The sequence below is a fragment of the Euleptes europaea genome, chromosome 9 (assembly GCF_029931775.1).
Source record: "Euleptes europaea isolate rEulEur1 chromosome 9, rEulEur1.hap1, whole genome shotgun sequence".
NCBI classification, from domain to species: Eukaryota; Metazoa; Chordata; class Lepidosauria; order Squamata; family Sphaerodactylidae; genus Euleptes; species Euleptes europaea.
Window position 1 is genome coordinate 92,000,957 of NC_079320.1, and position 26,869 is coordinate 92,027,825.

The 26,869-nt window shown below is 46.9% G+C and overlaps 1 protein-coding gene across 1 annotated transcript in view; it reads right to left on the minus strand.

Annotated features, from left to right (window-relative positions):
* Window positions 1-26,869, minus strand: part of CRACR2A (calcium release activated channel regulator 2A) — a 93,921-nt gene that overhangs the window by 8,519 nt on the left and 58,533 nt on the right. The window contains exons 11-14 of the mRNA XM_056855753.1: window positions 19,858-20,179; window positions 13,277-13,409; window positions 7,344-7,425; window positions 6,334-6,448 (exon numbers count right to left, since the gene is read on the minus strand). Coding sequence (XP_056711731.1) covers window positions 6,334-6,448; window positions 7,344-7,425; window positions 13,277-13,409; window positions 19,858-20,179 — 652 coding nt within the window. The remainder of the gene's footprint in view (window positions 1-6,333; window positions 6,449-7,343; window positions 7,426-13,276; window positions 13,410-19,857; window positions 20,180-26,869) is intronic.

The following is a 26,869-nucleotide window of genomic DNA, read 5'->3' on the forward strand; positions in this document are numbered from 1 at the left end:
GGCCAACCAGGTTCCTCTAGGAAGCCCACAAACAAGACAACTGCAGCAGCATTTATCCTGCCTGTGTTCCACAGCACCCAATATAACAGACCTGCTCCTCTGATCCTGGAGAGAATAGGGATGCATCATGACTAGTATCCATTTTGACTAGTAGCCATGAATAGCCCTCTCCTCCATGAATGTGTCCACTCCCCTCTTGAAGCCTTCCACGTTGGCAGCCATCACCACATCCTGGGGCAGGGAGTTCCACAATTTAACTATGAGTGTGATCATAAAAACTGTTAATGTTTTTTCAAGCCAGAGGTCTCAGCCATAAGCAATTTAACTGCCTTCTGGAGGAGAGTATGATCAGCCACTGGGTACCACATCACACTGAAGTGGACCGAAGCAGTCACAGAACTGTAGCGGAATACTTGTATGAATTACATAGCTAGATATAGTCATTTCTGAATCAGAAAGGGGTGTGAGGTACTGCCATGCATCACTTTCGCTTTTGCCCGTACAAGCGGCTCCTGACATGATTCTGGCCTCGGCTGTACAGTTCCCACTCCCTGTGCTGCCCCCCTCCCTGTGGCCTTGACTGCTCGCTCATTAGCAACCGCTATGAGTAAGCCCCAGCCTGTGTTGTCTGCTTCGCTGTTATCAAATCCTTTCCCACAGCACAGAGCTGGGCACCTGCTTTGTAGAATTGCTTATAGCTGTGTACTGTGCTCTGAACAATCACTTGCAGCTTTGCCTCTGCGAGGGCCTAGCTGAACCTGTTGCTTCTAAATAAAGTTTACCTGCTTCTGACCTGACCGTCTGAGCGAGTGGCCTTTTTGGAATAGCCCAGGAGGGCTGGAGAGCCTCACATTAAGCTGCAAGTCTTTTGCTTCAACTCCTGCTCCTGTTCGACGTTTGGACAGCTATGGCAGGGAATGGAGATGACAAAACGGACGAGGACAAGACTGTGCCTGATCCTGATTCCAAGACGGAGAAGCCTCCTGGGAAAACACCCAGTGGGGCTGGCTCTGGATCTGGCTCGGGCGCAAAGTCTAAGAATACCCGGCTGAGTGCCTGGCTGGAGTCCCCCCGACACTGGATGGGGTCGGGGGTGGACACATGGTCTCGGAGACCCAGATTTACAGGTATTGGGCTTGAGGAGGACCCAGCCCGAAAGGAAGCTGTATGGCAGCACCAGTTGGACGAGGAACGGCAGCAGTGGCGTTCGGAGTGGCAGGAGATGGTTGACCGGATGGATGCCATGCAGGCCGTTATGTTGGACATGGCCCGCGAGTTGGATGACTTGCGACAGAACCCGTCGCAGCCTGCAGCACCAGTGGGGGGTGGACAGCCCGTGGCGCCCGCTCCCCCACTGCGCCCTGCTCCGCCACCGTGGCAGGATATAAAAATCACCTTTGATGGGACGGGTGATCTGTTGTCTTACTTCTTGATCCAAGTGGACATTTTTGTGCGGGAGCAGGATGGAACCTTCGCTTCGGACGAAAGCCGGGTGCAGTATGTTGCCTCATTGCTGCGGGGAGAGGCGGCAGCGTGGATGGTACAGCACTATGAGTTGCATTCCCGAGTGCTGCGAAGTCTTGATGACTTCATGATAGCCCTCCGGAATCGGTTCGAGGATCCGCACTGGGGTAAACGGGCCAAAACTGCCTTATTGCAGCTGCGCCAAGGGACTAAGTCGGTGGTGCAGTATGCTAGCGAGTTCCAGCTACTCGCGAGTAAAATTCTGGATTGGAGTGAAGCCACCTGGGTGCAATATTTTCGTGAAGGACTAAACTCTGAATTGCAACATTGGGCTTTCATGCAAGGAAACCCTCCAGATGTGGAGGGCTGGGTCCGCCATGCAGCCGACATCGAGAACCGGAGGCAATTGCTGTACCTCTCTAAACAGAGGACAGGACGGGAAACCAGACCCCATGGAGACAGGCCTGGTGCCCTGAAGGACTCTCGCTTCCCTCCTGGGGGGGGGGCGTCAGTAGCGGAACGCCGCAAGCGTTTTGAGAGCGGGGCCTGTCTCATTTGTGGTGGTATGGGACACTTCGCCTCCCAATGCCCGTCCCGGACCGGAAAGCAGGGACCTGCTCTGCCAGCGACAAGGGAGCCGGAACAAGCCTGCCCTGAGGGACAGTCTTGTCGCCGCAGCGGCGCGCCAGGGAGACGGAGCGCCTCCTCGGCTCTGCAAGCGCAACCCGACCAAGGACCGTTGAAAGCTGCTGGCCCATCGGGGCCACGGAATACAAATGCAGTTGAGGGCTCGTCGGAGCCACGGATTACAGTTTCTGACTCTCCCTCCTCCAGCGAGGGGGAGGATTGGGACCTGCCGGCAAAAAACGCCGTCGGTCTGTTGTAAAGGGGGTTCCTCAGCAGACCGCTTCGGACCTCGAGCAGGGAGCTCCGATTATGGTAAGCGACCAGGAGGACAATGTTTACATGAAGGTTGCCCTTACTTTGCCTAAAGGGGGACCCCTGGTGCGTGTGGTGGCCCTAGTGGACTCGGGCTGTGCCCGCACTCTGATAAGGGAGGAGACCGCCCGAGAGCTACGTGTTAAATGGGTGAGGTTACCTGAACCCATCCAATTTGCTCAGATGGACGGTAGTGACTTTAAGGGGGGGGCAGTCACTCATCGCATGGCTAGGGTAGTGCTGGGCATGGGAGAACATTGGGAACACCTCCATTTGACTATTGCCCCCATAAAGGCCCCTGTAGTGTTGGGGATGAACTGGTTACTGAGGCATAACCCGTCTATTGATTGGATAGAACGAACTCTCACATTCCCGGGCTCCCTGTGTAGCCAACACAGGTGGGAAAGGGCACTCCGGGAGCAGGTGGCCGCGTTGACAGAGTTGCCAGTGGCCAGGTCTCCGGCGCCCCAACTCCCCAAGGAGTATGCCCAGTTTGTTGATGTGTTTGATGTCTGAGAGTGCGACGAATTACCCCCACACACACACACCGAGATACTGACTGTGCGATCGAAGTGGTGGGCGACGGTAAACTTTCAAAAGGGAAAATTTACCCAATGAGTCCTAAAGAAAAGACAGTGTTACGAGACTATCTAGATGCCAATTTAGCGCGGGGGTTCATCCGCCTCTCGAAGGCACCGTATTCAGCACCCGCCTTCTTCGTGAAGAAGAAAACGGGGGACTTGAGACTCTGTATTGACTTCCGTAGACTGAATGCAGTCACTCAGTCTAATGCTTACCCCCTTCCTCTCATTCCAGACCTGCTCGCACATTTGAAGGAGGGCTGGATTTTCACTAAACTGGACTTAGTGGAGGCTTATCATCGCATCAGAATAAGGGAAGGGAATGAACCTAAAACAGCCTTCTCTTGTTGTTTTGGAATGTTTGAGTACTTGGTGATGCCGTTTGGATTAATGGGGGCTCCGAGTGTGTTCATGCAAATGATTAATGAGGTCTTACATGATCTGTTATTCCGTGGAGTTATTGTTTATCTGGATGATATCCTTATTTATACCAAAACGATGAAAGAACACGTACGTTTAGTGCAAGAGGTGTTGAAACGTTTGCGCGCTCATAAACTGTATGCCAAGGTTTCTAAATGTGACTTTCATCAGCCTTCCATTACCTTTTTGGGCTATGTGGTATCCCATCTGGGTTTGGAAATGGACCCTGAAAAGGTTCGTGCAGTGGTTGAGTGGGACGCCCCCACCACGCGCAAACAATTACAGCAATTCCTTGGGTTTGCTAATTTCTATCGGAACTTTATCCCAAACTTCACTCGGGTAGCTCTGCCCCTTACCTCGCTTTTGCGCACAAAAGGAAAAGGAGAGGCCGCTACTCTGCCAACTGCCAAATTGCTGTGGTCTCCAGAGTGTCAGCAGGCGTTTGAGTCGCTTAAGCAGTTATTTACGTCCGAGCCCGTATTGGTGCACCCCGATTGTGAAAAGCCTTTTGTGGTACAAGTAGACGCCTCTGACGTTGCCATGGGGGGTGCCCTTTTGCAAAGGGATAAAAGTGGTCAGCTGAGGCCGTGCGCTTATTTCTCCAAAAAATTCTCCCAAGCAGAAATTAATTGGGCCATCTGGGAGAAGGAAGCGGCGGCCGTAAAACATGCTCTCACCATCTGGAGGCATTTTCTGGAAGGGGTTGAGGTCCCCTTTGTGGTCTGGAGCGATCACAAAAATCTGGAGGCCCTGAAGGGGGCTAAGAAACTGTCAGCCAAGCAAGTTCGTTGGGCGCAGTTCTTTGTCAAGTTTCGGTTCGTCCCTAAACATGTATCTGGGAAGGACAATTCTTTGGTGATGCCCTATCTCGGCTTCCCCAGTACCGCAATGACTTTGACCGGCCAATTGAGTCATTGTTTACCCCAGAGCAACTAGGGGTAACTCCTGGACTGGCAGTGACTACTCGTTCTCATGCTCAAGCTAAAGACTCTACCCCCCATTGCGGGGTCCCAGAAACCTTTCAAATAAAGCTGAGTGAAGCCGCTCAACAGGAGGAAGGGAACCAAACACTCCCTCAAGCCCTTATCCGTCAAGGGACTTTATGGTTTCATGGAGACAAGCTGTATGTTCCTGATAAGCTACGGAAAGAGGTGTTAGAGATGGTTCATGGGGCCAGAACTGCGGCGCACTTTGGGTTTGTCAAATCTTTGCATTTGCTGCGGCGTCAGTTTTGGTGGCCAGGTATGAGGGCCGATGTGGATTTGTTTGTGCGCAGTTGCCCCACCTGTGCCACTGCAAAGAAACTTATGGGAAAGCCTCCAGGACTTTTAAAGCCTCTGGAAACCCTAACCATTCCTTGGGAGGTAGTAGCGATGGACTTTATTACTGATCTGCCTCCCAGCCGGGGTAAGACTGTATTATGGGTGATAACTGATTTGTTTTCTAAACAGGTTCATTTTGTTCCCTGTTCAGGAGTACCTTCTGCTCAGAAGTTAGCCCAACTGTTCGTTACTCATGTGGTCAAACACCATTCGATCCCACGGAAGGTCCTCTCTGACAGAGGACCCCAGTTCGTGGCCAAATTCTGGAAGTCCTTTCTGAAAGTGATGGGGGTGGAGGAACAGGGACTGTCCTCTGCCTATCATCCTCAGACGGATGGACAAACGAAACATGTTAATGCAGTAGTGGAGTGTTATTTAAGATGTTATGTGAATTACCACCAAGACGATTGGGTTGATCTGTTGCCCTTTGCTGAATATGCGTACAATAATGCCCCTCATTCCTCTACAGGTTTCAGTCCCTTTTGGGTTGTGTATGGGAGGGAGTTTGGGCCATTTGGTACAACGGCTCTCACTCCTGAGATTGAGGAGGTGCATGAAGTACAAGACTGGGTGCGGGTGGTACAATCCACATGGCCCTGGCTTCAGAAAAACCTGGAGAGAGCAAAACGTAAATACAAGGATCAAGCCGACAAACACCGTTCCCCTGGGTGGGAGTTGAAGGTGGCAGAACTGGTGTATCCACCAAAAACCTACGGTCGTTATGTCCTTGCAAAAAACTCAATGACAGGTATGTGGGTCCTTTCCCTATCACTCGAGTCATCAATGAAGTCACTGTTGAGTTGGAGCTTCCTAAAAATCTCTGAGGGGTACACCCAGTGTTTCATATCAGTCTTCTGAAGCCATACTCTGCGGCTCCCCAGTTCCACCCTCAGCCACAGCCAGAAGTGCCTACGGTGGTGGGTGGGGAGGTCCATCTCGAAGTGTCTAAGGTGTTAGATTCTAGACTGAAAAAAGGCAAACTGTTTTACTTAGTTCGCTAGAAACACCTGGGGCCTGCTCACGATGAGTGGGTGGCGGCTCCCCATGTCGCGGCCCCTCGTCTGGTTCATGAGTTTCATGCTGCCTATCCTCACAAGCCTCATCCAGCCACGATGGGGGTGGGGGGGCCTTAAGAGGGGCAGAATGTGAGGTACTGCCATGCATCACTTTCGCCCGTACAAGCGGCTCCTGACATGATTCTGGCCTCGGCCGTACAGTTCCCACTCCCTCACAAGGGGCACGCAAGAACTGGAAGATGGCTTCAAAATCTCACTTTATGGCAGACAGCACAGAGCACCAAGTGGGCGTAACACAAAGATGCAGTGCAGTGGTTTGAATGTGAGGGAAAATTCACTGGGGAAATCCCCCCCCTCTCTCTCTCTCCCCCTCCCTCCCTCCCCCTCCCCATAGGGTTAGTGTGAGGACAGAACAAATGAGGGAACAACCATGTCTGCTTCCCTAACTTCTTTGGGATATAAATGGGACAGAAACAGCAGAGACTGTAAAATGCATTCTTGGTTTCCTGCTTTCTTCTATGAAAGGGAGGCTGTACAGAGTGCCTCAAGGTACATCTAGGGTGCATTGTGTTTACAGCTCATCCATCTTACCTCGATGCTCACCAACCACTGCTTCACAGCTGTCAATGTGTTTCTTTCTGTTATGTCATACATCACAATGATACCATCAGCTTTTCGGAAGAACTGCTTGGCAATGCTGTGATACCTGCAAATCACAACTTCTTAATAGAGCTTTGAACAATATCATTTATATATTTAAAAATTAGGCCCTCCCTGTCCACCATATGTGGTTCTCAAGGCAGCCTACAAACTATGCTGTCCTCTTGTTAAACTGAGAATTTGAAATGCCAAAAAACTCTGCGGTTGGGCAGAAGCCCAACATAACACAAAAGTTGTTTTGCTATTTTGGAGACCAATCTATTGAGAAAGGCATTATAAGAACATAAGAAAGGCCCTGCTGGATCAGACCCAGCCCATCAAGTCCAGCAGTCTGTTCACACAGTGGCCAACCAGATACCTCCAGGAAGCCCACAAGCAAGACAACTGCAGCAGCAGCATCCTGCCTGTGCTCCACAGCACTTAATATATTTGGCATGCTCTTCTGATCTGGAGAGAAAAGCATCTCACATTATTGCTCCTTGTTCAATTCCCACTCTTTGCTTCCAGTCCTTTTCAGACATGCGGTTAAACCCCAAGGAATGTCACTTGGTTTATTCCACAAGTAGACTTCCCACTGTCTGCCATCTGTCCTATACTCTAAGCCTATTAATTTTCAGCTAATGTAACCCTTTGAATCTGAAGACATAAGGGAGGGAGGGAGGGAGGGAGGGAGGGAGGGAGGGAGGGAGAGAGGGAGAGAGGGAGAGAGGGAGAGAGGGAGAGAGGGAGAGAGGGAGAGAGGGAGAGAGGGAGAGAGAGAGGGAGAGAGGGAGAGAGGGAGAGAGGGAGAGAGGGAGAGAGGGAGAGAGGGAGAGAGAGAGAGAGAGAGAGAGAGAGAGAGAGAGAGAGAGAGAGAGAGAGAGAGAGAGAGAGAGAGAGAATATCCCAGGGCGGCTCCTTCTAGACGAACACGGCGTCAGGTCAAGGGGGCGTCTCCTTACCTTTCTTGCCCAGCCGTGTCCCAGAGCTGCAGCGCCACCTGGCTGTTATCCACTGTCATTGTTTTCACTCTGTAATCCACACCTGTTAAGAAAAGATAGGACAAATCGTCTCCTTGCTGTGTACTTGGTTTAGTTTAAGGAAACCCATTTAAGAAAATGCACAGCTTTCTAACTTGACACTTAAGCATGTCTGCATAACATGTGACTCACCAAGCTGAATGCAACTCACCAGACAAGTATTATAGTCTGTCAGGTGCTTAAAATGTGCCTCCCTTAGCCACTTTCACAGCCCCCCAGAAAATTCACTGAGCCCTTCATGGACTGCCATATTGAGCTGACGAACTGCGTTTGACTTGGCGGATCACAAGCGGCAAGATCTTCCACTGATGCCTCGTTCACAGAGTCATGTAAGGCAAGGCAGCGACTTCCCTGAGTGTCTTAGTTGCAACCTTCAGTCTTCTAATTATTTATATAAAAACATATACCCATATTTACCAGAAAGAAAGACAACACTGAATGTAAGACCACCAGCCCTAAAAACAAAGTCTCACGTACACATAAAGTGTTTTTATTACTAATTAGACATACCTGTAATTTGCATGTGGATTTAATCTGACCCCCTATTCTTCTTGACCACTTCTGAGAAAAAAACCCTCATCTTCCTGTCATATAAATAGGGCAGTTATGGGGCTGGAGAGCTGTCCCCAAAGGTGCACATGGTTAAAGAGAATATGCTTTGGGCTGTGTATCTTCTGCAATTAAAAAAATATGTATCAAAGTAACCCAAGAGCTGGATTCTGAAACCTATTAAAAAAATGTAGATTAAATATATTTTGATGATTCTGATGCTGCTAATTTTAGCAGCGAGAGGATGTACAAGACATTGAACCACCAGAGGAAGGTCTAAAACGCACAGTCACTTACTCCAGTTTCTGCCCAGTTTCCTCCCCGTTCCAGCCAGGATTAAATGAACCCGGGCTGGGGGAGAATCTGTACGCATTACCTTTGTTGATCCATGGCAAAACTGTGTGCTGATCCGTCTGTGAAAACAGAAAATGTGGGAGACACGCACTTCCTGGTCATTCAGCAACACCCCCTCCCCCTGGTGATTGGTCGATTCACACTGACCAACGACAGCCTTGCGAGGGGAGGGGTTTGGAGGCAGGCGGGCTGTTGTGACGCGGGAAGACTCGGCTCATGTTTATCTGAGACGAGCCAGGGATAACGGTTTGGCTTTTCGATTGCAAAACGGGGTTCGTTTTGGGTCGACACATTGCTCAGCCAGCAGCAAATTAGGTGCTGTTCGTTTGCGAGGATTTGATCCTGGGTGAAACGGAATAAACAGGGAGGAAACTGGGCAGAAACCAGAGTAAGTGACCATGCGTTTTAGACCGAAGTCTTATTCACTTCCTCCTCCAGCTTCTGAGATCTTATCAGGTATAAGGACAAATTCTCCATCGAGCACCTCTTTGCCGGCTCCTTCTGTGCTCACACAGAATGGCAGAGTGCAAAACACCTCGATTCTGTGCCTTAGAATCACTTCACTTCCTACCACTGGAGTGAAAAGGGGTTTTATACTACTAGTAAATTCTTGTTTGCCCCAGCAGATGCGAGGCCACCTGTTCCCTGGGGGCTGCACCCCACTCCTGGCTTCAGACAGTACTTCTTAAAGTGACTGGATGGCAAAAGCAGGGCAGGGAATCCCTTCATGTTCTACCCAACCGTAATAGTTTCACCAGGTTGGAAAACCATCTCTTGCAGCTCTAATAAAGCAGAGTCAGATAATGATATGGTAAATGAAAACAAAAGTGGGAGAGAGGAAAGTGATGTCCTGGGGGTCCCTTTCTACCCCTACCCTAAGTGCCCACATTTCTGCAGGTGTGCCAGACCATGTCTATGAAGAATTTACTGGCTGTATAAACATTCCCTTTTCATTCCCCAGTGAATGTGCCGGGATGCACATGAGCAGTCCTATTCCTAGGTGGGTACAGATCCCTGCTGACTGAAGCATGTTTCCCAGGAAACTCTACACCAGGGGTGGGGAACCTTTTTTCTGCCAAGGGCCATTTGGATATTTAGAGCATCATTTGCTGGCCATACAAAATTATCAACTTAAAAAGTAGCCTGCTATATTTGGTCAAACATTTAGCCAAGAGGCACGACCGGAGACGGCTCTGAGTTCATTGGTTCTTGTAGGTTATCCGGGCTGTGTAACCGTGGTCTTGGAATTTTCTTTCCTGACGTTTCGCCAGCAACTGTGGCAGGCATCTTCAGAGTAGTAACACTGAAGGACAGTGTCTCTCAGTGTCAAGGGTGTAGGAAGAGTAATATATAGTCAGCCTTCGACAATACGGCTCTGAGTGTCTGCCACATAGAGCGACTCGCTTTTGAGCTCTGCTGTCCACAGCTGGGCCCAAGAGATTCAGACAGGGCAGCATCCTTCTGAGCTAGAGATCTGCCAGGACCCATGAAGGGCCAGACCAAATGATTTTGCGGGCCTTATACGGCCCCCGGGCCTGACGTTCCCCATCCCTGCTCTACACACTACTGCTCTCTTAATGCCACCCTCAGGTGATGATCATTTGGCAGTTCTAGGATACTTTGTAAAGATCTGATCGTATGCCAAATTGCTGCTGCAGATCTCTGCTTGTGCGCAGGTGACATGCAGGTCAATATAATGTGAACTTTAATCCAACTGTCAGAGTGGCATAGGATATCTTCTGGCCCAACAGGGACTGCTTGTATGATCCAAGTAATGAGTACATCTGTAATAATATTTGGATGCATTCCTGATAAAACTTGAGAACTCTCTGAAATCAAATCTCTGCCATCCACACTCCTCTGTCGTGTGAGACTGAGGCAGGGAGAAAGCGTGAGCTCCAATGAGATTAGCTGGTGAATAAATGATGGTCTGTATGTGACACAAAATAATTTTGTTGAAGCATAAGGAAGTATTGCTGGAGACTAAGATCAAGATAATTCATTCCTCATTACTATGTATAGAAGTGAAAGCTGACAAGGAAGAAAACTGATTCATTTGAAATGTGGTGTTGGAGGAGTGTTTTACAAATACTGTGGACTGCCAAAAAGATACAAAGAAACTCTGGCAAAGAAAAAAACCCTCATGAAACTGTCAAACACACTTGAAATTGACATAAGCAACCTGGCAAGCCCATAGAAAACCTCCTGAGATGCAAAAACAATGGGGGAGAGGGGGAGAACAAATGGGAGCCTCCTGGTCTTCCCGGTATATCCTGAATATTTCTAGGATTTCCCAGGACGTTTCTTTTGGTATCCTGAAAAATGCCCAGATATGGTTGGTATGCCAAATATACCCCCAAAATACAGATAACGTATTTTTCGGGTATACTTTTGGTTCATGTGTATCCAAATGTACACCCCTAATACATTCTGCACAGCAATGAATTCAGCAAGGAATACAAAAGAAAGGTGTAAACACACAATTCCTCTGTTCCTCACATTTTTCGGGTATACTTTTGGTTCATGTGTATCCAAATGTACACCCCTAATACATTCTGCACAGCAATGAATTCAGCAAGGAATACAAAAGAAAGGTGTAAACACACAATTCCTCTGTTCCTCACATTTTTCGGGTATACTATTGGTTCGTGTGTATCCAAATGTACACCCTTAATACATTCTGCACAGCAATGAATTCAGCAAAGAATACAAAAGAAAGGTGTAAACACACAATTCCTCTGTTCCTCACTCTGCACATGCCCTAGCTGATCTTATTCTAAGGCAGGCTCTTTAATTAGAAATTACTGTTTTCTAAACAATTCCCATCACCTTGGAACCTTTCTCAGGATCCAATCCTTTGTCTGTTCCACATGGCAATGGAGACCATCAAGGTAGAGCTTACCGTATATACCCATGTATAAGCCGACCCACGTATAAGCCGAAGTGACTAATTTCTCCCCAAAAATGGGGAAAAATTAGGCACCCGCGTATAAGTCGAGGGTCGGCTTATAACCCCTCCCCCCCCGCAGGCTTACCTGACAGGGCTCTCCAGCGGCGAGGGTCAGGCGGCGGCGCGGCCCGGGGGGGCCTGGGCAGCCTTCCTGCGGCTGCAGGAGGCTGCCCCAGGCCGCTCCCGGCGGGAGGAAGCGGCGGTGAGGCCCAGGGGGACCCGGAGCAGCCTTCCTGCGGCTGCAGGAGGCTGCCCAAGGCCCCTCCAGCCCGGGAAAAATGGCGGGGGGGGCGGGAAGGGCCGGGGCAGCCATCCTGCGGCTGCAGAAGGCTGCCCAAGGCCCCTCCCGCCCAGGAAAAATGGCGGCGGGGCCCGGGAAGGGCCGGGGTAGCCATCCTGCGGCTGCAGGAGGCTGCCCAAGGCCCCTCCCGCCCGGGAAAAATGGCAGGGGGGGCGGGAAGGGCCAGGGCAGCCATCCTGCGGCTGCAGGAGGCTGCCCAAGGCCCCTCCCGCCCGGGAAAAATGGCGGTGGGGGCCGGGAAGGGCCGCGGCAGCCATCCTGCAGCTGCAGGAGGCTGCCCCAGGCCGCTCCCGGCGGCAGGAAGTGGCACGGGCCCGGCGGCGGCAGCGACGGCGGTAAGTTTCCCCCTCCCTCCTCCCTCCCTCCCCCCGTATTGACCCGCGTATAAGCCGAGGCTGGCTTTTTCAGCCCATTTTTGGGGCTGAAAAACTCGGCTTATACGCGAGTATATACGGTAGGTGTGAGAGCTCCTTACTCCAAACGTATTCTGCCAAAATGGACCCCTCTCCATTCATGGCAAAGGATTTTATATCTTCATCCCCTTGTGGGTCAAACAATCCTTTCCTGAAATCTCTAGGAAGATACAATCTAGCCCCTCACACGTCAAACTCTCTGTGTCTCTTCTAGATGTCAGATTCTAGTCAAGATGTCTCTGGCCACAATATCCATTAGCATTTCCAAAGTTTTGATGATTGGTGGTTGAGTGATACTTGGAAGCAACTGACTTCCCCTTACCTGCCTGTGTTCTTCTAGGAGAGAGAAAAAAACTTTTAAAACTAAAAGGTGCAGCTGTGTCAAGCCCAAATCCCAAAATAAAAAGGTTACAAAACACAGTTACAAAATACGGTGTGGAACAGATTAAGGCAGCAATCCCATGCTTTCTTTTCTGGGAGTAGGCCTGCTGAACACAGTGGAGGTTACTTCTATAAAGGCATTCATAGGATCAGGGTGTAAGGTTTGAAAGCTGGGTACTATGTGGAGCAAGTCTATAATCTACAATGAATATTCAAATTGTGGTAACGATTGATTTATCATTTTCATCCCAGCCAACTTTCAGGAGTGTCCCCTAAACAGTGGCATTACAAGAGTGAAAGAACTCATAGGGAAAGGGAGCTCCCATTTCCTGTAATCCCCACCTGGCCTCTGCGCTCTCTCTTCTTTCTCACCCACCCCGCCTCCTCTTGCATCTGCCTCCTCCTCCCCCTCCCTCTTGCTCTCTTGCTCCCTCCCTCAATGCTCCATTTTCTGCTTTCTCCCCCTCCCCTCAGCCACTCCTTACGTTTTTTAATGCTCAGAAGATATCAGTCAACTTTTTTTCAATTTGGGATGTGTGTGTAGGCTTACACCTAGCTTTTCCATTGGGAGACCTTAAGCTAACCATTTTTTTAACTTTTAGGGTTTTTTCTGCAAACCAAGGTGCTTACCCAAGATTATAGAAATCTTTCTACACTTGGCCCATTGTGTGGATTTTGAAATCCATACTCAGATGCCGTTCAAAATTAGCTGTATGATTTCCCAGTTTTGGGCCCATTGCTCATGTGAATGCTATTTAGGTAGCTGCCAACATACCTTTTTAAAACACATATCTCTTTTTTGACATTCAGAACATTTTCTGGGAATGCTGGCAGTTCTCAAATGCTGACAGCACCTGCGTGTGCAGGCGTGTTGTCGCGTGCCTCATGTGTGTCTTCTTTAACTTACCTACAGTAGCAGCAGTGCCGGGGGAGAAACGGTCTTCACAGAACCTCCTTAAAAAGGAAGTCTTTCCCACGCTCGAATTGCCCACAAAAACAATCTTGAATAAACGATCTGGGGCAGAATATGTCCGCTTCTCCTTTAATCAAGCATAAACATGGGCTGTTCAGTCAGTACTTCTGTATTTGAGACATGCTTCATAGAGGGATTTTATGTAACACCAGTTTTAAAACAGTTGTGTAGCAGACAGCTACTGGTAAATAGATGCTTGGAGTGTGTCGACTGGCAGAATGAGAAAAAGATCTGAAATTTCTTTCAGGCAGATACTCAATGACTTGCATGCCCTGTGTATTTGTGTGTGTAAAGTGCCGTCAAGTCACAGCCAACCTATGGCAACCCAGTAGGGTTTTCAAGGCAAGAGACGTTCAGAGGTGGTTTGCCTTTCTCTGCATAACAACCCTGGCGTTCCTTGGTGTTCTCCTGTCCCAAGTACTAACCAGGGCCAGGAGCTTTTGAGATTTGACGAGATCAGGCAAGCCTGGGCCATCCAGGTAAGGGCTACAAGTCCTGCACCTTCCTTAGAACCCAATAAATTCACTGTGAAAGATATTTTAATGAGCCTTTTGTTAGAAAAAGCTAAATCTCTCTGACTTCAGGTACTTGAAGGTTTGACTTCACTTTGTTTATAAACCCTTCTTTGAACTGCTTTTGCTGCTAGTATCTTAACTGCCTTTGCTGCTAGTATCTTAAAATGCCTCATGTAAGGTTGTGTGTGCAAACCAGCATTTCCCAATGTGCGGGCCCCTGACACAAAAGTAGACGGCACTACCAGTGCCAGAGGGTCTCTGGCTTCTGCAGTTTTATTGGTTCGCTCATGCTCTGGTTTTTTACATGGGTCACAATATAAAGTACATTTGGACTTGTGGCTCACCATTTGAAAAATGTTTGGGGACCAAGGCTGTGAACTACAAGCTGGCAGCATGGAACAACTGCATCTTCTGTAATGTGGGTCTCTGTGACAGCCAGCTCCTCAGTCGGCCCTCCCTCAGGATCCCGAGAATGGCTCAATAATGCTCAGAATATTAACTTTCAGTCTGTTTATTAAATGTATGTATTTAATGGTTCAAGCCATATAGTTGATTCATCTGTTCACTGCAGAATAGCATGAGCATATATACCAATACACTTGCTGCTGATGACAGCGCAAGGGTTTTTCATGATGGGATAATTTTGGCTGAAAAATATCTAAAGATGAATAGATTATATGCTGCCTTCTTCTATTTGAAGTCGGTATTTGACACTATAAGCAGAGAAAAGCTATGGGTCGAGTTACAAATGTAAGCAATTTCTAAACGATTACTGCATCTAATTCAATTGCTGTATACAAACATAATTTTACAGATTCGATGGTCAAAACAGGGTCTTTTAACAGAAGAATTCTGGTGGTTAAAGGAATGTGGCAAGGATGCATTTTGGCTCCAATGCTTTTTGCACTCAGCAAAAAAAGAAAAAGAAAAAAGGCAGCATATAATCTAGAAACGACCTGAGACCGTTTTAGTCAAAAGTGAATGTAATGGCTCTATCACTAGGAAGACATCTAGTTAATCTAATGCTATATGCTATTGCTGTCTTGTTATTATCATTGATTAGGTAAGATTTAAGAACTCAAATTAAGCAATTTATTAATTACTGTGACATGGAGTTACTCAGCATAAGTCAAAATAAATCTAAAATACTGGTGTTCAAAGACAATAGGAAGATGGGGGGATCCTTGGAGGCTGTAGAGGATGGAGTTTGAGCAAGTCTATGCTTATAAATATCTGGGTATCCATTTTGATGCACTTTTGACATGGGAAATCCATTTAAAATATATAATAAGTAGCTTTCAGCTTCTGTCTAAATCCTTCAGAAAAATTTCACTTTACAAAAGGTGGACAGCATATGATTGTTAAAGACTTTTAGGGGAGGGGCCGTGGCTCAGTGGTGGAGCACCTGCTTGGCATGCAGAAGGTCCCAGGTTCAATCCCTGGCAACTCTAGTTAAAGGGACTAGGCAAGTAGGTGTTGCGAAAGACCCCTGCCTGAGACCCTGGAGAGCTGCTGCCAGTCTGAGTAGACCAATACTTTGATGGACCACGGGTCTGATTCAGTATAAGGCAGCTTCATGTGTTCATGTGATTTCAAAAAAATTGCAGATAAGTTTTTTTCAAAGTATACTGGGAATTCCCAATTGTGTCTCCAATTCAGTAACTAGATTAGAAATTGGGTTGTGCTCCCTACAATCAATTACATGGAAATATGCTATCAAGATGTAGTTTAAAATATTCTTGCTACAACCCCCTAGTCAATTAGTATATCTCATTTTTATCATCAATACTTTTCTTGGTAAATTGCATGAGTTGGGATTTTCGACAGATGATAATTTATTTAATTATTATTCTGATTGCTTATCAAATACAATAAGCAAAATATTTTAATGCAAGATTGGTCTGGGCTGCTTACTGATTTGTATAGGAAGTGTTCTTCTTTATATTATGGGTGTATTCCCACTATCTGTTTTATGGTTGCCAACTGTTTGATCACTATGCAAACCCTAAACATAGACACTTAATTTTATTAGCAAGATGCCATTCATTTCCATTGGCCGAATATGTTGGAAGGCTTAAAGCCATTCCCTGGATGGAAATAAAGGGTTGTTGTGCTCCTGGAACAATAGAAACTGTCTCACACATATTGTTACATTGTACCTTGATTGTTAAAGATAGGTGCAATATATTGGGAGGTTTTGTTAATTCTGAAGTTCAGTGTTCTAGTAATTATATTATCTTGAAATTGTTTTTTCTAATGATATGGATTGGTTGGAAATTGTTGCTAAATTTCTTGCACATGTTTTAAATACTTGTAATATTCAATGATTTATTAATTTGTTTTTGTTTGTTGTTTCCTTTTTCCAAATTCTACCAACATATAGTTGACGGGATAGGACGAAATAAAATAAATAATGTCAGCAAAATCAATCCCAGCGGTCCCAGCCAGACAAGAAGGGAGCGGCTGACTCTTGAAAGCCGATACCCTGAAAATCTTTTTCGCCTCTAAGGTCCTCCTGGATTTGAATCAACTGTTCTACTGCAGACCAACACGGCCGCCCTCACAAACTATCCTGTGATAGTTTCTCATGTTTTAACCTATACAGGGTGCCTCTGGTGATTCCACCTGCTGCAGTCCTGTATACACTTGAGCTGCTTAAACCCACAAATCCTCCAGTAGTTAAGCAGTCTGTCTGCAAGCAGGATTCCAGCCAAATGATTGCAGCTAGCCTGCTGAAACACAGGGAACAGCTGCAGAAGGGTCTTTAGCTCCCTCTATTCTCTAGCTCATTCCCTCTCTTGCCCCTTCTCTCGCTTCCCCTGAGCTGCTCTAAAGGATTTGCTACATCCTTAATTCTTTAGCTCTCACAACTTTCTCGGGAGAGAGAAGAAGAGTTGGTTTTTATATGTTGACTTTCTCTACCACTTAAGGAAGAATCAAACAGGCTTACAATCACCTTCCCTTTCCCTCCCCACAACAGACACCTTCTGAGGTAGATGGGGCTGAGAGAATGTGACTAGCCCAAGGTCACCCAACTGGCATCAAGTGGAGGAGTGGGGAATCAAACCCAGTTCTCCAGACCAGAGTCCACCGCTCCAAACCACAGCTCTTAACCACTACACCACACTGGAGGGATGTGTGACTGCACAGATGTGCATCAGATTAACTACAGTTAAAGCACAAGCCTGTTCTCACTTTTGTGGCATCTGTAACTAACAAGTTACTTCCTCAAGGATGGTGAGTCTTTCCTTTAAGCAGCAAATATAAAACATCCTTCCCTACCTCCACTTCCCTTCCAATACTGATGTCAGATGATTCACAGTGGGTAGCCGTGTTAGTCTGTTTGCAGTAGTCAAAAAGGGCAAGAGTCCAGTAGCACCTTAAAGAGTAAAAAAAATATTTTCTGTTAGGGTATGAGCTTTCGTGAGCCACAGCTCACTTCTTCAGATACCTGAAGAATCTGAAGAAGTGAGCTGTGGCTCACGAAAGCTCATACCCTAACAGAAAATATTTTTTTTAGTCTTTAAGGTGCTACTGGACTCTTGCCCTTTTTGATGTCAGATGAGTAATTCTTTATAAACAGAGGCATTTGGACTACGTTGCTCACAGCCACTCTCAGGCACCAGAATGTTTTGTTTTTAATCAGCAGTTGACACATCAGCATAGTGTTATAATGTTATATAACACTCTGTGTGTCAAAGTCTCTGAATTCTCAGCTTTTATTTTTAAAAGGTATGTCTTTATCCCTTTTGTAGCGGAGATAACTGATAGACAAATTGTTGTAACAATACATAAATGTCAATTAAAACAACAGCAACAAGAAAGCCCTCCAAGGGAAGAGAGGGACCACTGTGAGGCCCTGGGTGGTATCGGTTATACCTGCATATAAAATGAATAAAAATAAAATTTATTTTAAACATGTGTTTATTGTATTCAATAATTAAAGATACTAGAAGTATCCTGAGGCCGTTCCCTCTGAAGTTCTAAGGACAAACCTCAGGGAACCCATACAGAACCTAAGCGCCTCTCTGTTCTGGCCTCTTTTTGCAGGGTATAATGGATCTCCTTTTGTTTTATTTTTTCCATCACCAACCACCACTATCACTCCTGAGACTTATTAAATGTCTCTTGTTGTTTTTTCTGTCCCACACTTAAGATGGTTGGGGAATCCGCCCCCAAAAAATCATTCTTTGTAAAAGTCAGAAATATGGCATAAGAGAGGCTTATTGAAATAAAAACTCAAAACTGTTTTGTCTCTTGCGGGGAAATGGTAAAGTCAGGTTAACAAGGAAGTTTCAGAAAATAAAACTTGGCTGGTAACAAAACAACAGGGATAAGAAAACTTAGGCGGTTTATAAACAGTAGATATTTTGTACTCAGGATGTTTCTCACAGACAGGTGTTGATACTTTTGATACGTACTGAGATAGAGTTCACTTGGCAGTCACTGCTTAGTTGAAGAAGCATACATTTCTTGAAACAATAGTTCTTAAGTTGAAAAAGTTAGGAACACACAATTTCCCCCAGTTTTTTTCCACTTAGGAGCTATTTCCCTTAGGGAAAGACTTTCAAATCACTCCCCTCACACATAGGATCCTTCTTGATCCCAAAACAAATGTGTTCCTCTTATCCCAGCTGCCAGCCTCACCTGTCAGTTATCAACTGTCAGTTTCTTTACTGATCTCCCTCAACTGCCACTTGTAGAATTCTCAGGGCTTTTCTCTTTTCTTTTCGAACCTCCTGTCACTCAAAGTTCTATGACCTGGACAACTTATCCTTATGCAGCTGTCCATCACACCTGGCCTTTCATTTTCACTCTTGCAAGGAACTGTCTTCATACTGGGCACTTTTCAGCTTTGTGACCCCTCTCTCAAACAAAGTATAGTGACAGGGGTCCTCACACTGGGTCATCTTGCTCCCATCATCTGCTACTTTTTTCAGTTTCTAATTTTTGTAATCCCAGTTCTACTGCATTGTTTATTAGATCATTCATGCTATTTGATTACATTGTTTTGCAATATATAATACGCCTTCTCAGTGGGTATGGTGGCCTATAAACAGAATAAAAAAGTTTGAATGTCTGATTAAAATGAACATTTTTATCCACAGTGGTGAGGAGAGGGCTGAGGGAGAGTGAGCATCCCCTCCTGCTCCTCGTCTTCACATGACACTGAAGCCAGGTAGGAACATTAAAGAGGAGCAAAGCGGGGGGTACCTTACACTCTGATAAGCCAGAGCATCTTTTTGCAGTTGGCATTGTGAGGAATGCACAGATGCAACAAAGATGAACTAGTTCCTCCTGGTGACCCAGTATGCGGGGGAGTACATGGTAGCAGGTTCAAGACCAAACATCTCAGAATGTTAGTATGTAATAACTGGAACTGTTACTTCATGATAGAGGTCTATAAAATTATGCATGATACAGAGAGAATGGACAGGGAGAAGCTTTTCTCCCTCTCTCATAATACTAGAACACGGGGTCATCTGCTGAAGCTGAAGGGTGAGAGATTCAAAAGAGATAAAAGGAAATATTTGTTCACACAATGCATAGTTAAATTGCGGAACTCCCTGCCCAATGATGTGGTGACGGTTGCCAACTTGGACATGTTCATGAAGGAGAGGGCTATTCATGGTTGCTAGTAAAAATGGATACTAGTCATGATGCATACCTATTCTCTCCAGGATCAGAAGAGCATGCCTATTATATTAGGTGCTGTGGAACACAGGCAGGACGGTGCTGCTGCAGTTGTCTTGTTTGAGGGCTTCCTAGAGGCACCTGGATGGCCACTGTGTGAACAGTCTGCTGGACTTGATAGACTTTGGTCTGATCCAGCATGGCCTTTCTTATGTTCATCATGTTGGAGTACTAACAATCACATACTCCCAGCAAATAAGTCATATTGACACAAGCCCCTCATTTATATGGAGAGATCTGTAAAAATACAGTTCACACAGTTTGTGCAAAAGAAAAAAAGAAAAAATATATTATTTTGTTCCTTACATTTGACAGTGCTTCTGTCCCCACTGGTTGTCCTCTGGGAGAGGAAGGTTCAGAAGAGGGTTTTATCTGGATTCTGTCCATTTCTGTTTCTGGTGAACCATTTTCCTCTTCTTCTGGCCATTTAGTGAGCTGCCCATCTCCTGACCTATCAAGAAGCTGTGGCAGATGATCTTCTTCAATTGATATTATCCTTTGGAGGTGCTTTTTTTTAGTCAGTCGTGCATCAGTAGTAGAGTCAGAATCTAATGAAATGTGCCCATTCAAGGCAAAGGAATCTCTTCTTCTTGAGACGCTAACTGTATCATCTTCCTCTGAAGACTGGCTAGAAAATTATTAAGAAAAATATTACCAAATACTGCATAGTTCTGAACATAAAAATCATGGTAGAATTCTGAATGAATCTTGAATGAAAAATCTTGAATTTGAAATTTGAGTTCATATTTTGAATGTGAAATCTGAATTTAAAATGTGATATTTTAAATAATTTTAGAAGGTATTAAATATTAAATATTATTTTAAATAATTGGTTGGATCCTTTTTTACTCAGTTTCAGTATCAGTCCCTGTCCCACATAACATTTGTTTATGGTTTCATGAGCTGCGGAAGAAGGCCTTTTCAGTGATCAAAGGCAACCCCTTCCTCCCTTTTTCACCAGTAGAAGGAGGTGGCCGGATTCAAACCCACCCCCCCATTCTCAGAAATTGCATTCCAACTATTAAATCCCATCAAGTACCACTGAATGCTATCAAATACTGCTCCATGGCAAATCTCAAATATAGAAAAGGAAATCAGCTATCCAATCCTACCACAAATGAAACCCTAAATTCAGATGTCAAATATATGGCAAATATTTAATTTAATTTCAAAGTTCACATATGAGAATTCTGAGACATTTCAGTTCTACTACTAAATTACTCTTATCTTTTGATTTCAATAAACATAAATCTTTCGGTACGTTCTGTAAACATAAATATGGTGGTTGGGGGTGTTTTTCTACACTCCTGGTTTCACATGATAAGCCTTCCATAGCTGTGCCATACATTCTTTGCTGTGGTCTTGTGTCTGAAAACATACGGTGGGATAAATATGTTCTAAATGGTCAAGTATATTATGGCAATATTCTTCAGAGGATTCTTCAGCTTAAATCAGAACAGTTCAAATAACTTTGTTTTATCATGTGATTTTGTGCAATTGGTATTTCATCCTTAAAGGCTCAAGGATTTGTTTACTTCATTTATACCCCACTTTTCTACTCAATGAGGATTGAAAGTGGCTTACAACACCCTCAACCATTTTATCCGGACAACAACCTGTGAGATAGGTTAGGCTTAGAGTGTGTCACTTACCCCAGGTCACCCAGCAAGTTTCCACGGAACAGTGGAGATTCACATCTGGGTACTCAAGCATGAAACCCAAACCACTACACCACCACACCATCAGCTCTGATCAGGCTGTCACACAAGTCTACAAATTCACAAGGTTGGAAGAGACCACAAGGGCCATCCAGTCCAACCCCCTGCCATGCAGGATCACACAATCAAAGCGCTCCCGACAGATGGCCATCCAGCCTCTGCTTAAAGACCTCCAAAGACAGGGACTCCACTCCCACCCCTCTGAGGCAGCACATTCCATCGCTGAACAGCCCTCACCATCAGAAAGTTCTTCCTAATGTTTAGGTGGAATCGCTTTTCTCTTAGTTTAAATCCTTTACTCCGTGTCCTAGTCTCTGGAGCAACAGAAAACAAGCTAGTTCCCTCATCAACATGACATCCCTTCAAATATTTAAAAATGGCTATCATGTCACCCCTTAACCTTCTCCAGACTAAACAAACCCAGCTCCTTAAGTCTCTCTTCATAGGGCATGGATTCCAGACCTTTGACCATTCTAGTCACTCTCCTCTGGACATGCTCCAACTTGTCAACATCCTTCTTAAATTGTGGAGCCCAAAACTGGACACAGTGAGGTCTGACCAATGCAGAATACAGTGGTAGTATTACTTCCTTTGATCTAGAAACTGGGGCTGTTGATTCGGTTCGGCCCGAACTGAAAAACAGCAGAATTTCCCCCGATTCGGTGGTTTTTAGTTCGGGACGAACCAAACTCAAAAATGGCGGGCAACCGGGGAGCCAAATTCAGCAACTTCGGGAGTTCACGAATAAATCCGGCCAATTCGGGGCATCAGTAAGCAGCATAACCGTCAGTAAGCAGCATTCTCCTTCCCCGGCCAATTGGTGGCCAAGCTGGGTCTTCTTCTGGCCAATCAGTCAGGATTGAGTACTGGAGGAATCAGCTGATGTACGGCCTGGCTGGCGAGAGAGAGAGAGAGAGGGAAATCCTCATGTGTGTGTGGGGGGGTGCTTGTGCACATTCGCTCCTTTCTGTGGCTGCAGGGGATGTATTTTTGGGGGTACAGACCCCAAACTTTCAGCAGAGATTCAGACAAGCCTTCTTAAGAGACCACCCAAGTTTTGTAAACATTGGGTCAGGGGGGCCCAAGATATGGGCTCCCCCTTTTTTCTTTCCATGGCTGCAGGGGGTGCATTTTTGGGGGTACAGACCCCAAACTTTCAGTGGAGCTTCAGATGAGCCTTCTTAAGATACCCCCCAAATTTTGTAAACATTGGGCCTGGGGGTCTCGAGATATGGGCTCCACCCCTTTTCCCTCCCCCCCCTTTTCCATTTACATGGCTGCAGGGGGCGCTTTTTTGGGGATACATACCCCAAACTTTCAGCATAGCTTCAGACAATCCTTCTTAAGATACCACCCAAGTTTTGTAAAGATGGGTTCAGTGGGGGCAGAAATATTGGCTCCCCCCTTTTCTTTCCGTGGCTGCAGGGGGCACATTTTTGGGAGTGCAGATCCCAAACTTTGAGTGGAGCTTCAGACGAGCCTTCTTAAGAGACCACCCAAGTTTTGTAAACATTGGGTCAGGGGGTCCCGAGATATGGGCTTTCCCCTTTCCCCTTTTCCCTATTGGGATGAATGGATCAGCTGATCCTGTATGCATCTCCAGAGCAAAACGTCCCGTGCCTAAATGGAATCGTCTTGGATTACCCAGTCCTCCCCAGCCCCTCCTGATGGAACAGAAGACAGCCACAGTAAGACCCCTTTGGGGGCTTTAATCTATAATTTTTCTCCTGTGTGTGTGGGGGGGGGAAGCAGAGTCTGTGTGTGTGGGGGGAGGGAGCAGTTTATGTGGGTGGGGGGGGAAGCCAAAGGGGGCTTTTGCCGGTTCTGCCTGGGGTGTGTGTTCCCCCTCGCGTCTCTCTCTCCCTGGTTTGAGGGGGTGTTTTAGTTGTGTGTCTTCAGGTTTTCCCTCATTTATAAGAGCGGTTAGGTTTATTTGGATGCTTGCTCAAAACTGGTTTTCAAATGGTGACTTAAAGAATGCATTTGGAGTCCCATGCAAAAGGGTAAATTCCACCCCTCCTGCTCATTATGCATAGCTAGCTGCCTCTGTCCCTTTCCATGGTTTGCAAACTCCCAGGTGTCAGGTGTTGCTTTGCACAGTTGCAAAGGTGTTGCTTACAAGGTTCTGTTGCTTTGCAGTCGTGTTGCAATGCTTTGCAAACTTCTCAGCTGTTTGTCGGGGCTGGGAGCTTTGTGAGTGGGCGGCAAGCTCTGCTCAGACATGCACATTAAGGGGGGACCCCTTTCGGGGCCCATATCTCAGCCCCCCCTGACCCAATCTTTACAAAACTTGGGGGGTCTGGCAAGAAGCGTCCTTTGAAGCTCTGCTGAAAGTTTGGGACCTCTAACCCCCAAAATGCCCCCCCAGAGCCGCGGAAAGGCACGGTTGTGTTTTTAATGGCTTTATTCGGCCGAATTTTTCCCCGAACTTTGAATTCCCACCGAATTGCATGGACCGAAGTGGGGGAGTTCGGACTTCGGCATATCCCGAATCTAAACGGGCCGAATTCAGCAGAATCCGAACTATGCCAAAAAAAATTAATTCAACAGCCCTACTAGAAACAATACTTCTATTGATGCAGCCCAGAATTGCATTGGCCTTCTTAGCTGCCCTATCACCCTGTTGACTCATGTTCAGTTTGTGGTCCACTAAGACTCTCAGATCTCTTTCACATGTACTGTTGTCAAGCCAACTATCTCCCAACCTATATGTTGTTTCTGCCTAGGTGAAATACCTTACACTTCTCCCTATTGAAATCCATTATTGCTTATGGCCCAGATCTCCAGTCTATCAAGGTCATACTGAACTCTGGCCCTGTCCTCTGGGGTATTAACTACCCCTCCCAACTTGGTGTCATCTACAAATTTGATTAGCATATCCTCTATTCCATCATCCAAGTCATTTATAAAAATATTAAATAGTACCGGTCCCAGGACAGACCCCTGTGACACCCCACTGTAGGGCTGTTGAAAAAAAAATTCGGTAAAATTCAGATCCAGCAAAATTGGGCCCATTTTTATTCGGGAAATGCCAAAGTCTGAACTCCCCCAATTTAGATCCATGGAATTTGGCCTGAAATTCAGAGTTCGCAAATAAATTTGGCCATTTAAAGCCATTAAAAACACATGCACACCTTTCCGTGGCTCCGGGGGGCATTTTTTGAGGTAGAGGTCCTAAACCTTCAGGGTAGCTTGGGGGGACCCTTCTTGCAAGAACCCCCACATTTTGTGAAGATTGGGTCAGGGGGTCCCCAGTTATGGGGTCTGGAAGCGGTCCCCCCATCTACCCATTGGAATAAAGCCATTTAAAGCACATATGCGGCTTTCCGTGGCTCGGGGGGGGCATTTTTGGAGGTAGAGGTCCCAAACCTTCAGGGTAGCTTGGAGGGATCCTACTTACAAGAACCCCCAAGTTTTGTGAAGATTGGGTCAGGGGGTCCCGGGTTATGGGGTCCCCCCATCCGCCCATTGGAATGAATGGGAGCAGGCAATCCTTAATGGGCATCTAGAGAGCGGCAAATCCAAGGCAAAACCTCCCATTGTTTCTGGGGCAGCCAGAGAGAGACTCACCGACCTACACTGACTTCCAGGCGAAGGTGGCAACCAGTGAAAACAGCAACAATCACACTCGCAAAGAGGAGATCAAGCCCCCCCAGGACAGGTCACCCCCCCCCTTTGACTCCCCCTCTCACACACAGTAGAAGCCAGTCCGTGGCTTCTAAGAGCCGATGTAACTATGCCAAAAGTGCATCCAACAACGCTCAAAGCGTAAGTAAACAGTGTAACTAGCATGGGTAACGTTTCTTTTCATTTCAACACAGTCAAAGTGCATCTCATAAGGCTACTAGCGTTGGTGCGACCTGTGCAAATTGCGTATATTCAGTATTGATAGATTTCATGCTGCTGGATTCAAATCTTCCACAGCAACAATCACACTCGCAAAGAGGAGATCAAGCCTCCCCCCCCCAGGACAGGTAACCCCCCCAAATCACACTCCACAGAGGCAATCAAGCCCCCCCCAGCAGAACAGACCCCCCGAACCAGAAGACGCAAATTCCTAATGAAGGAGAAGAACAGGCCAGACAGAGAGAGACTCACTGACATGGGATGTACTAAAATGAATGACAGGCTAGCCCATTAGAAACAACAGGAGCGGCTGCACAGCCCATTGGAAATAATAGGAGCCAGCCAGAGAGAGACTCACTGACCCACAGTTAACTCCAGACGAAGTTGGCAACCAGTGAAAACAGCAGAAAGCACAGTCCCACACAGAGGCAATCAAGCCCACCCCCCAGCAGAACAGGTAAACCTGTTTACACACACACAGAAAAAAAGTTATAGAGAAATGGGTCAAACTGTGGATGTCTTCTCTTCCATCAGGAGCAGGGACTGGGAGTCAGGACTCAGGAGTAATCCAATACAATTCTAGCAGCAGGTCAGCTTGGGAGTTCTTGCAAGCAGGGTCCCTCTAAGCTATGCTGAAGGTTTGGGACCTCCAAAAATGCCCCCCAGAGCCGCGGAAAACCGTGAATGTGCTTTAAATGGCTTTATTCCAATGGGCGGATGGGGGGGGGACTGCTTCCAGACCCCCTAACTCGGGACCCCCCGACCCAATCTTCACAAAACTTGGGGGTGCTTGCAAATAGGGTCCCTCCAAGCCACCCTGAAGGTGTGGGACCTCTACTTCCAAAAATGCTTCCCCCCCGGAGCCGCGGAAAGCCGTGAATGGGCTTTAAATGGCTTTATTCCATTGGGCGGATGGGGGGACCCCTTCCAGGCCCCATAACTGGGGACCCCTGAATGTGCACACGAACCCCCCACGGGGATCTCTTACACAAACAGACACTCTCTCTTTCACTTCCCGGACCGCGCAGCAGCCAGGCTCACGGACTCATCCGCGACTGATTGGCCAGAAGAAGACCCAGCTTGGCCACCGATTGGCTGCGGGAGAATGCTGCTTTGGGGGCTCCAAACTTGTACGAATTTATTCAGCGTCCACCCGAACTCGCTGAGTTCAGCTTGTCGTTTTCCCACCTTTTTTGACTGGTTCTATCCAAAGTAGAAACTGCCGAATTGGGGAAAATTTGGCTGTTTTTCATGTCGGATGGAACCAAATCGACAGCCCTACCCCACTGTCCATCAATTCCAAATACATTCTGTGATCCCATTCATTTCAACGCAGGAGAGAGTAGTCTGGTGGACTGTGCCCTTGGCAAGGACTGACTGTCTCTTACTCTGCAGCATTTACTCTTACTCGACACCCCAAATCTACCACTTTTACAGCCCATTCCTGAGGGGGAGGGCTGCGCTGGTGGCTGGAGGCATGGGAAAACCCGTGCAACTGCTCCACTGGGTTGCATGGGGATACGCCACCTCAAAAGGTGGGGTATCTCCAGGTAAGGGCAAAGGGGGCGTTCCTGGGCTGAAACAGCTTAGGAGGCTGCCCAAAGGCGGCTCCTCCTCTGCCCTGGTGCGGGAACACCCCGGGAACGCACCCGGGAGGACGGTGCATAGAAGGATGCCATTTGGATGCCGTCGCAAGGCTGTGCCAGCATCCATGGGTGGCGTTGCCATGGCAGCACCAGGAGAATGGTGTGCGC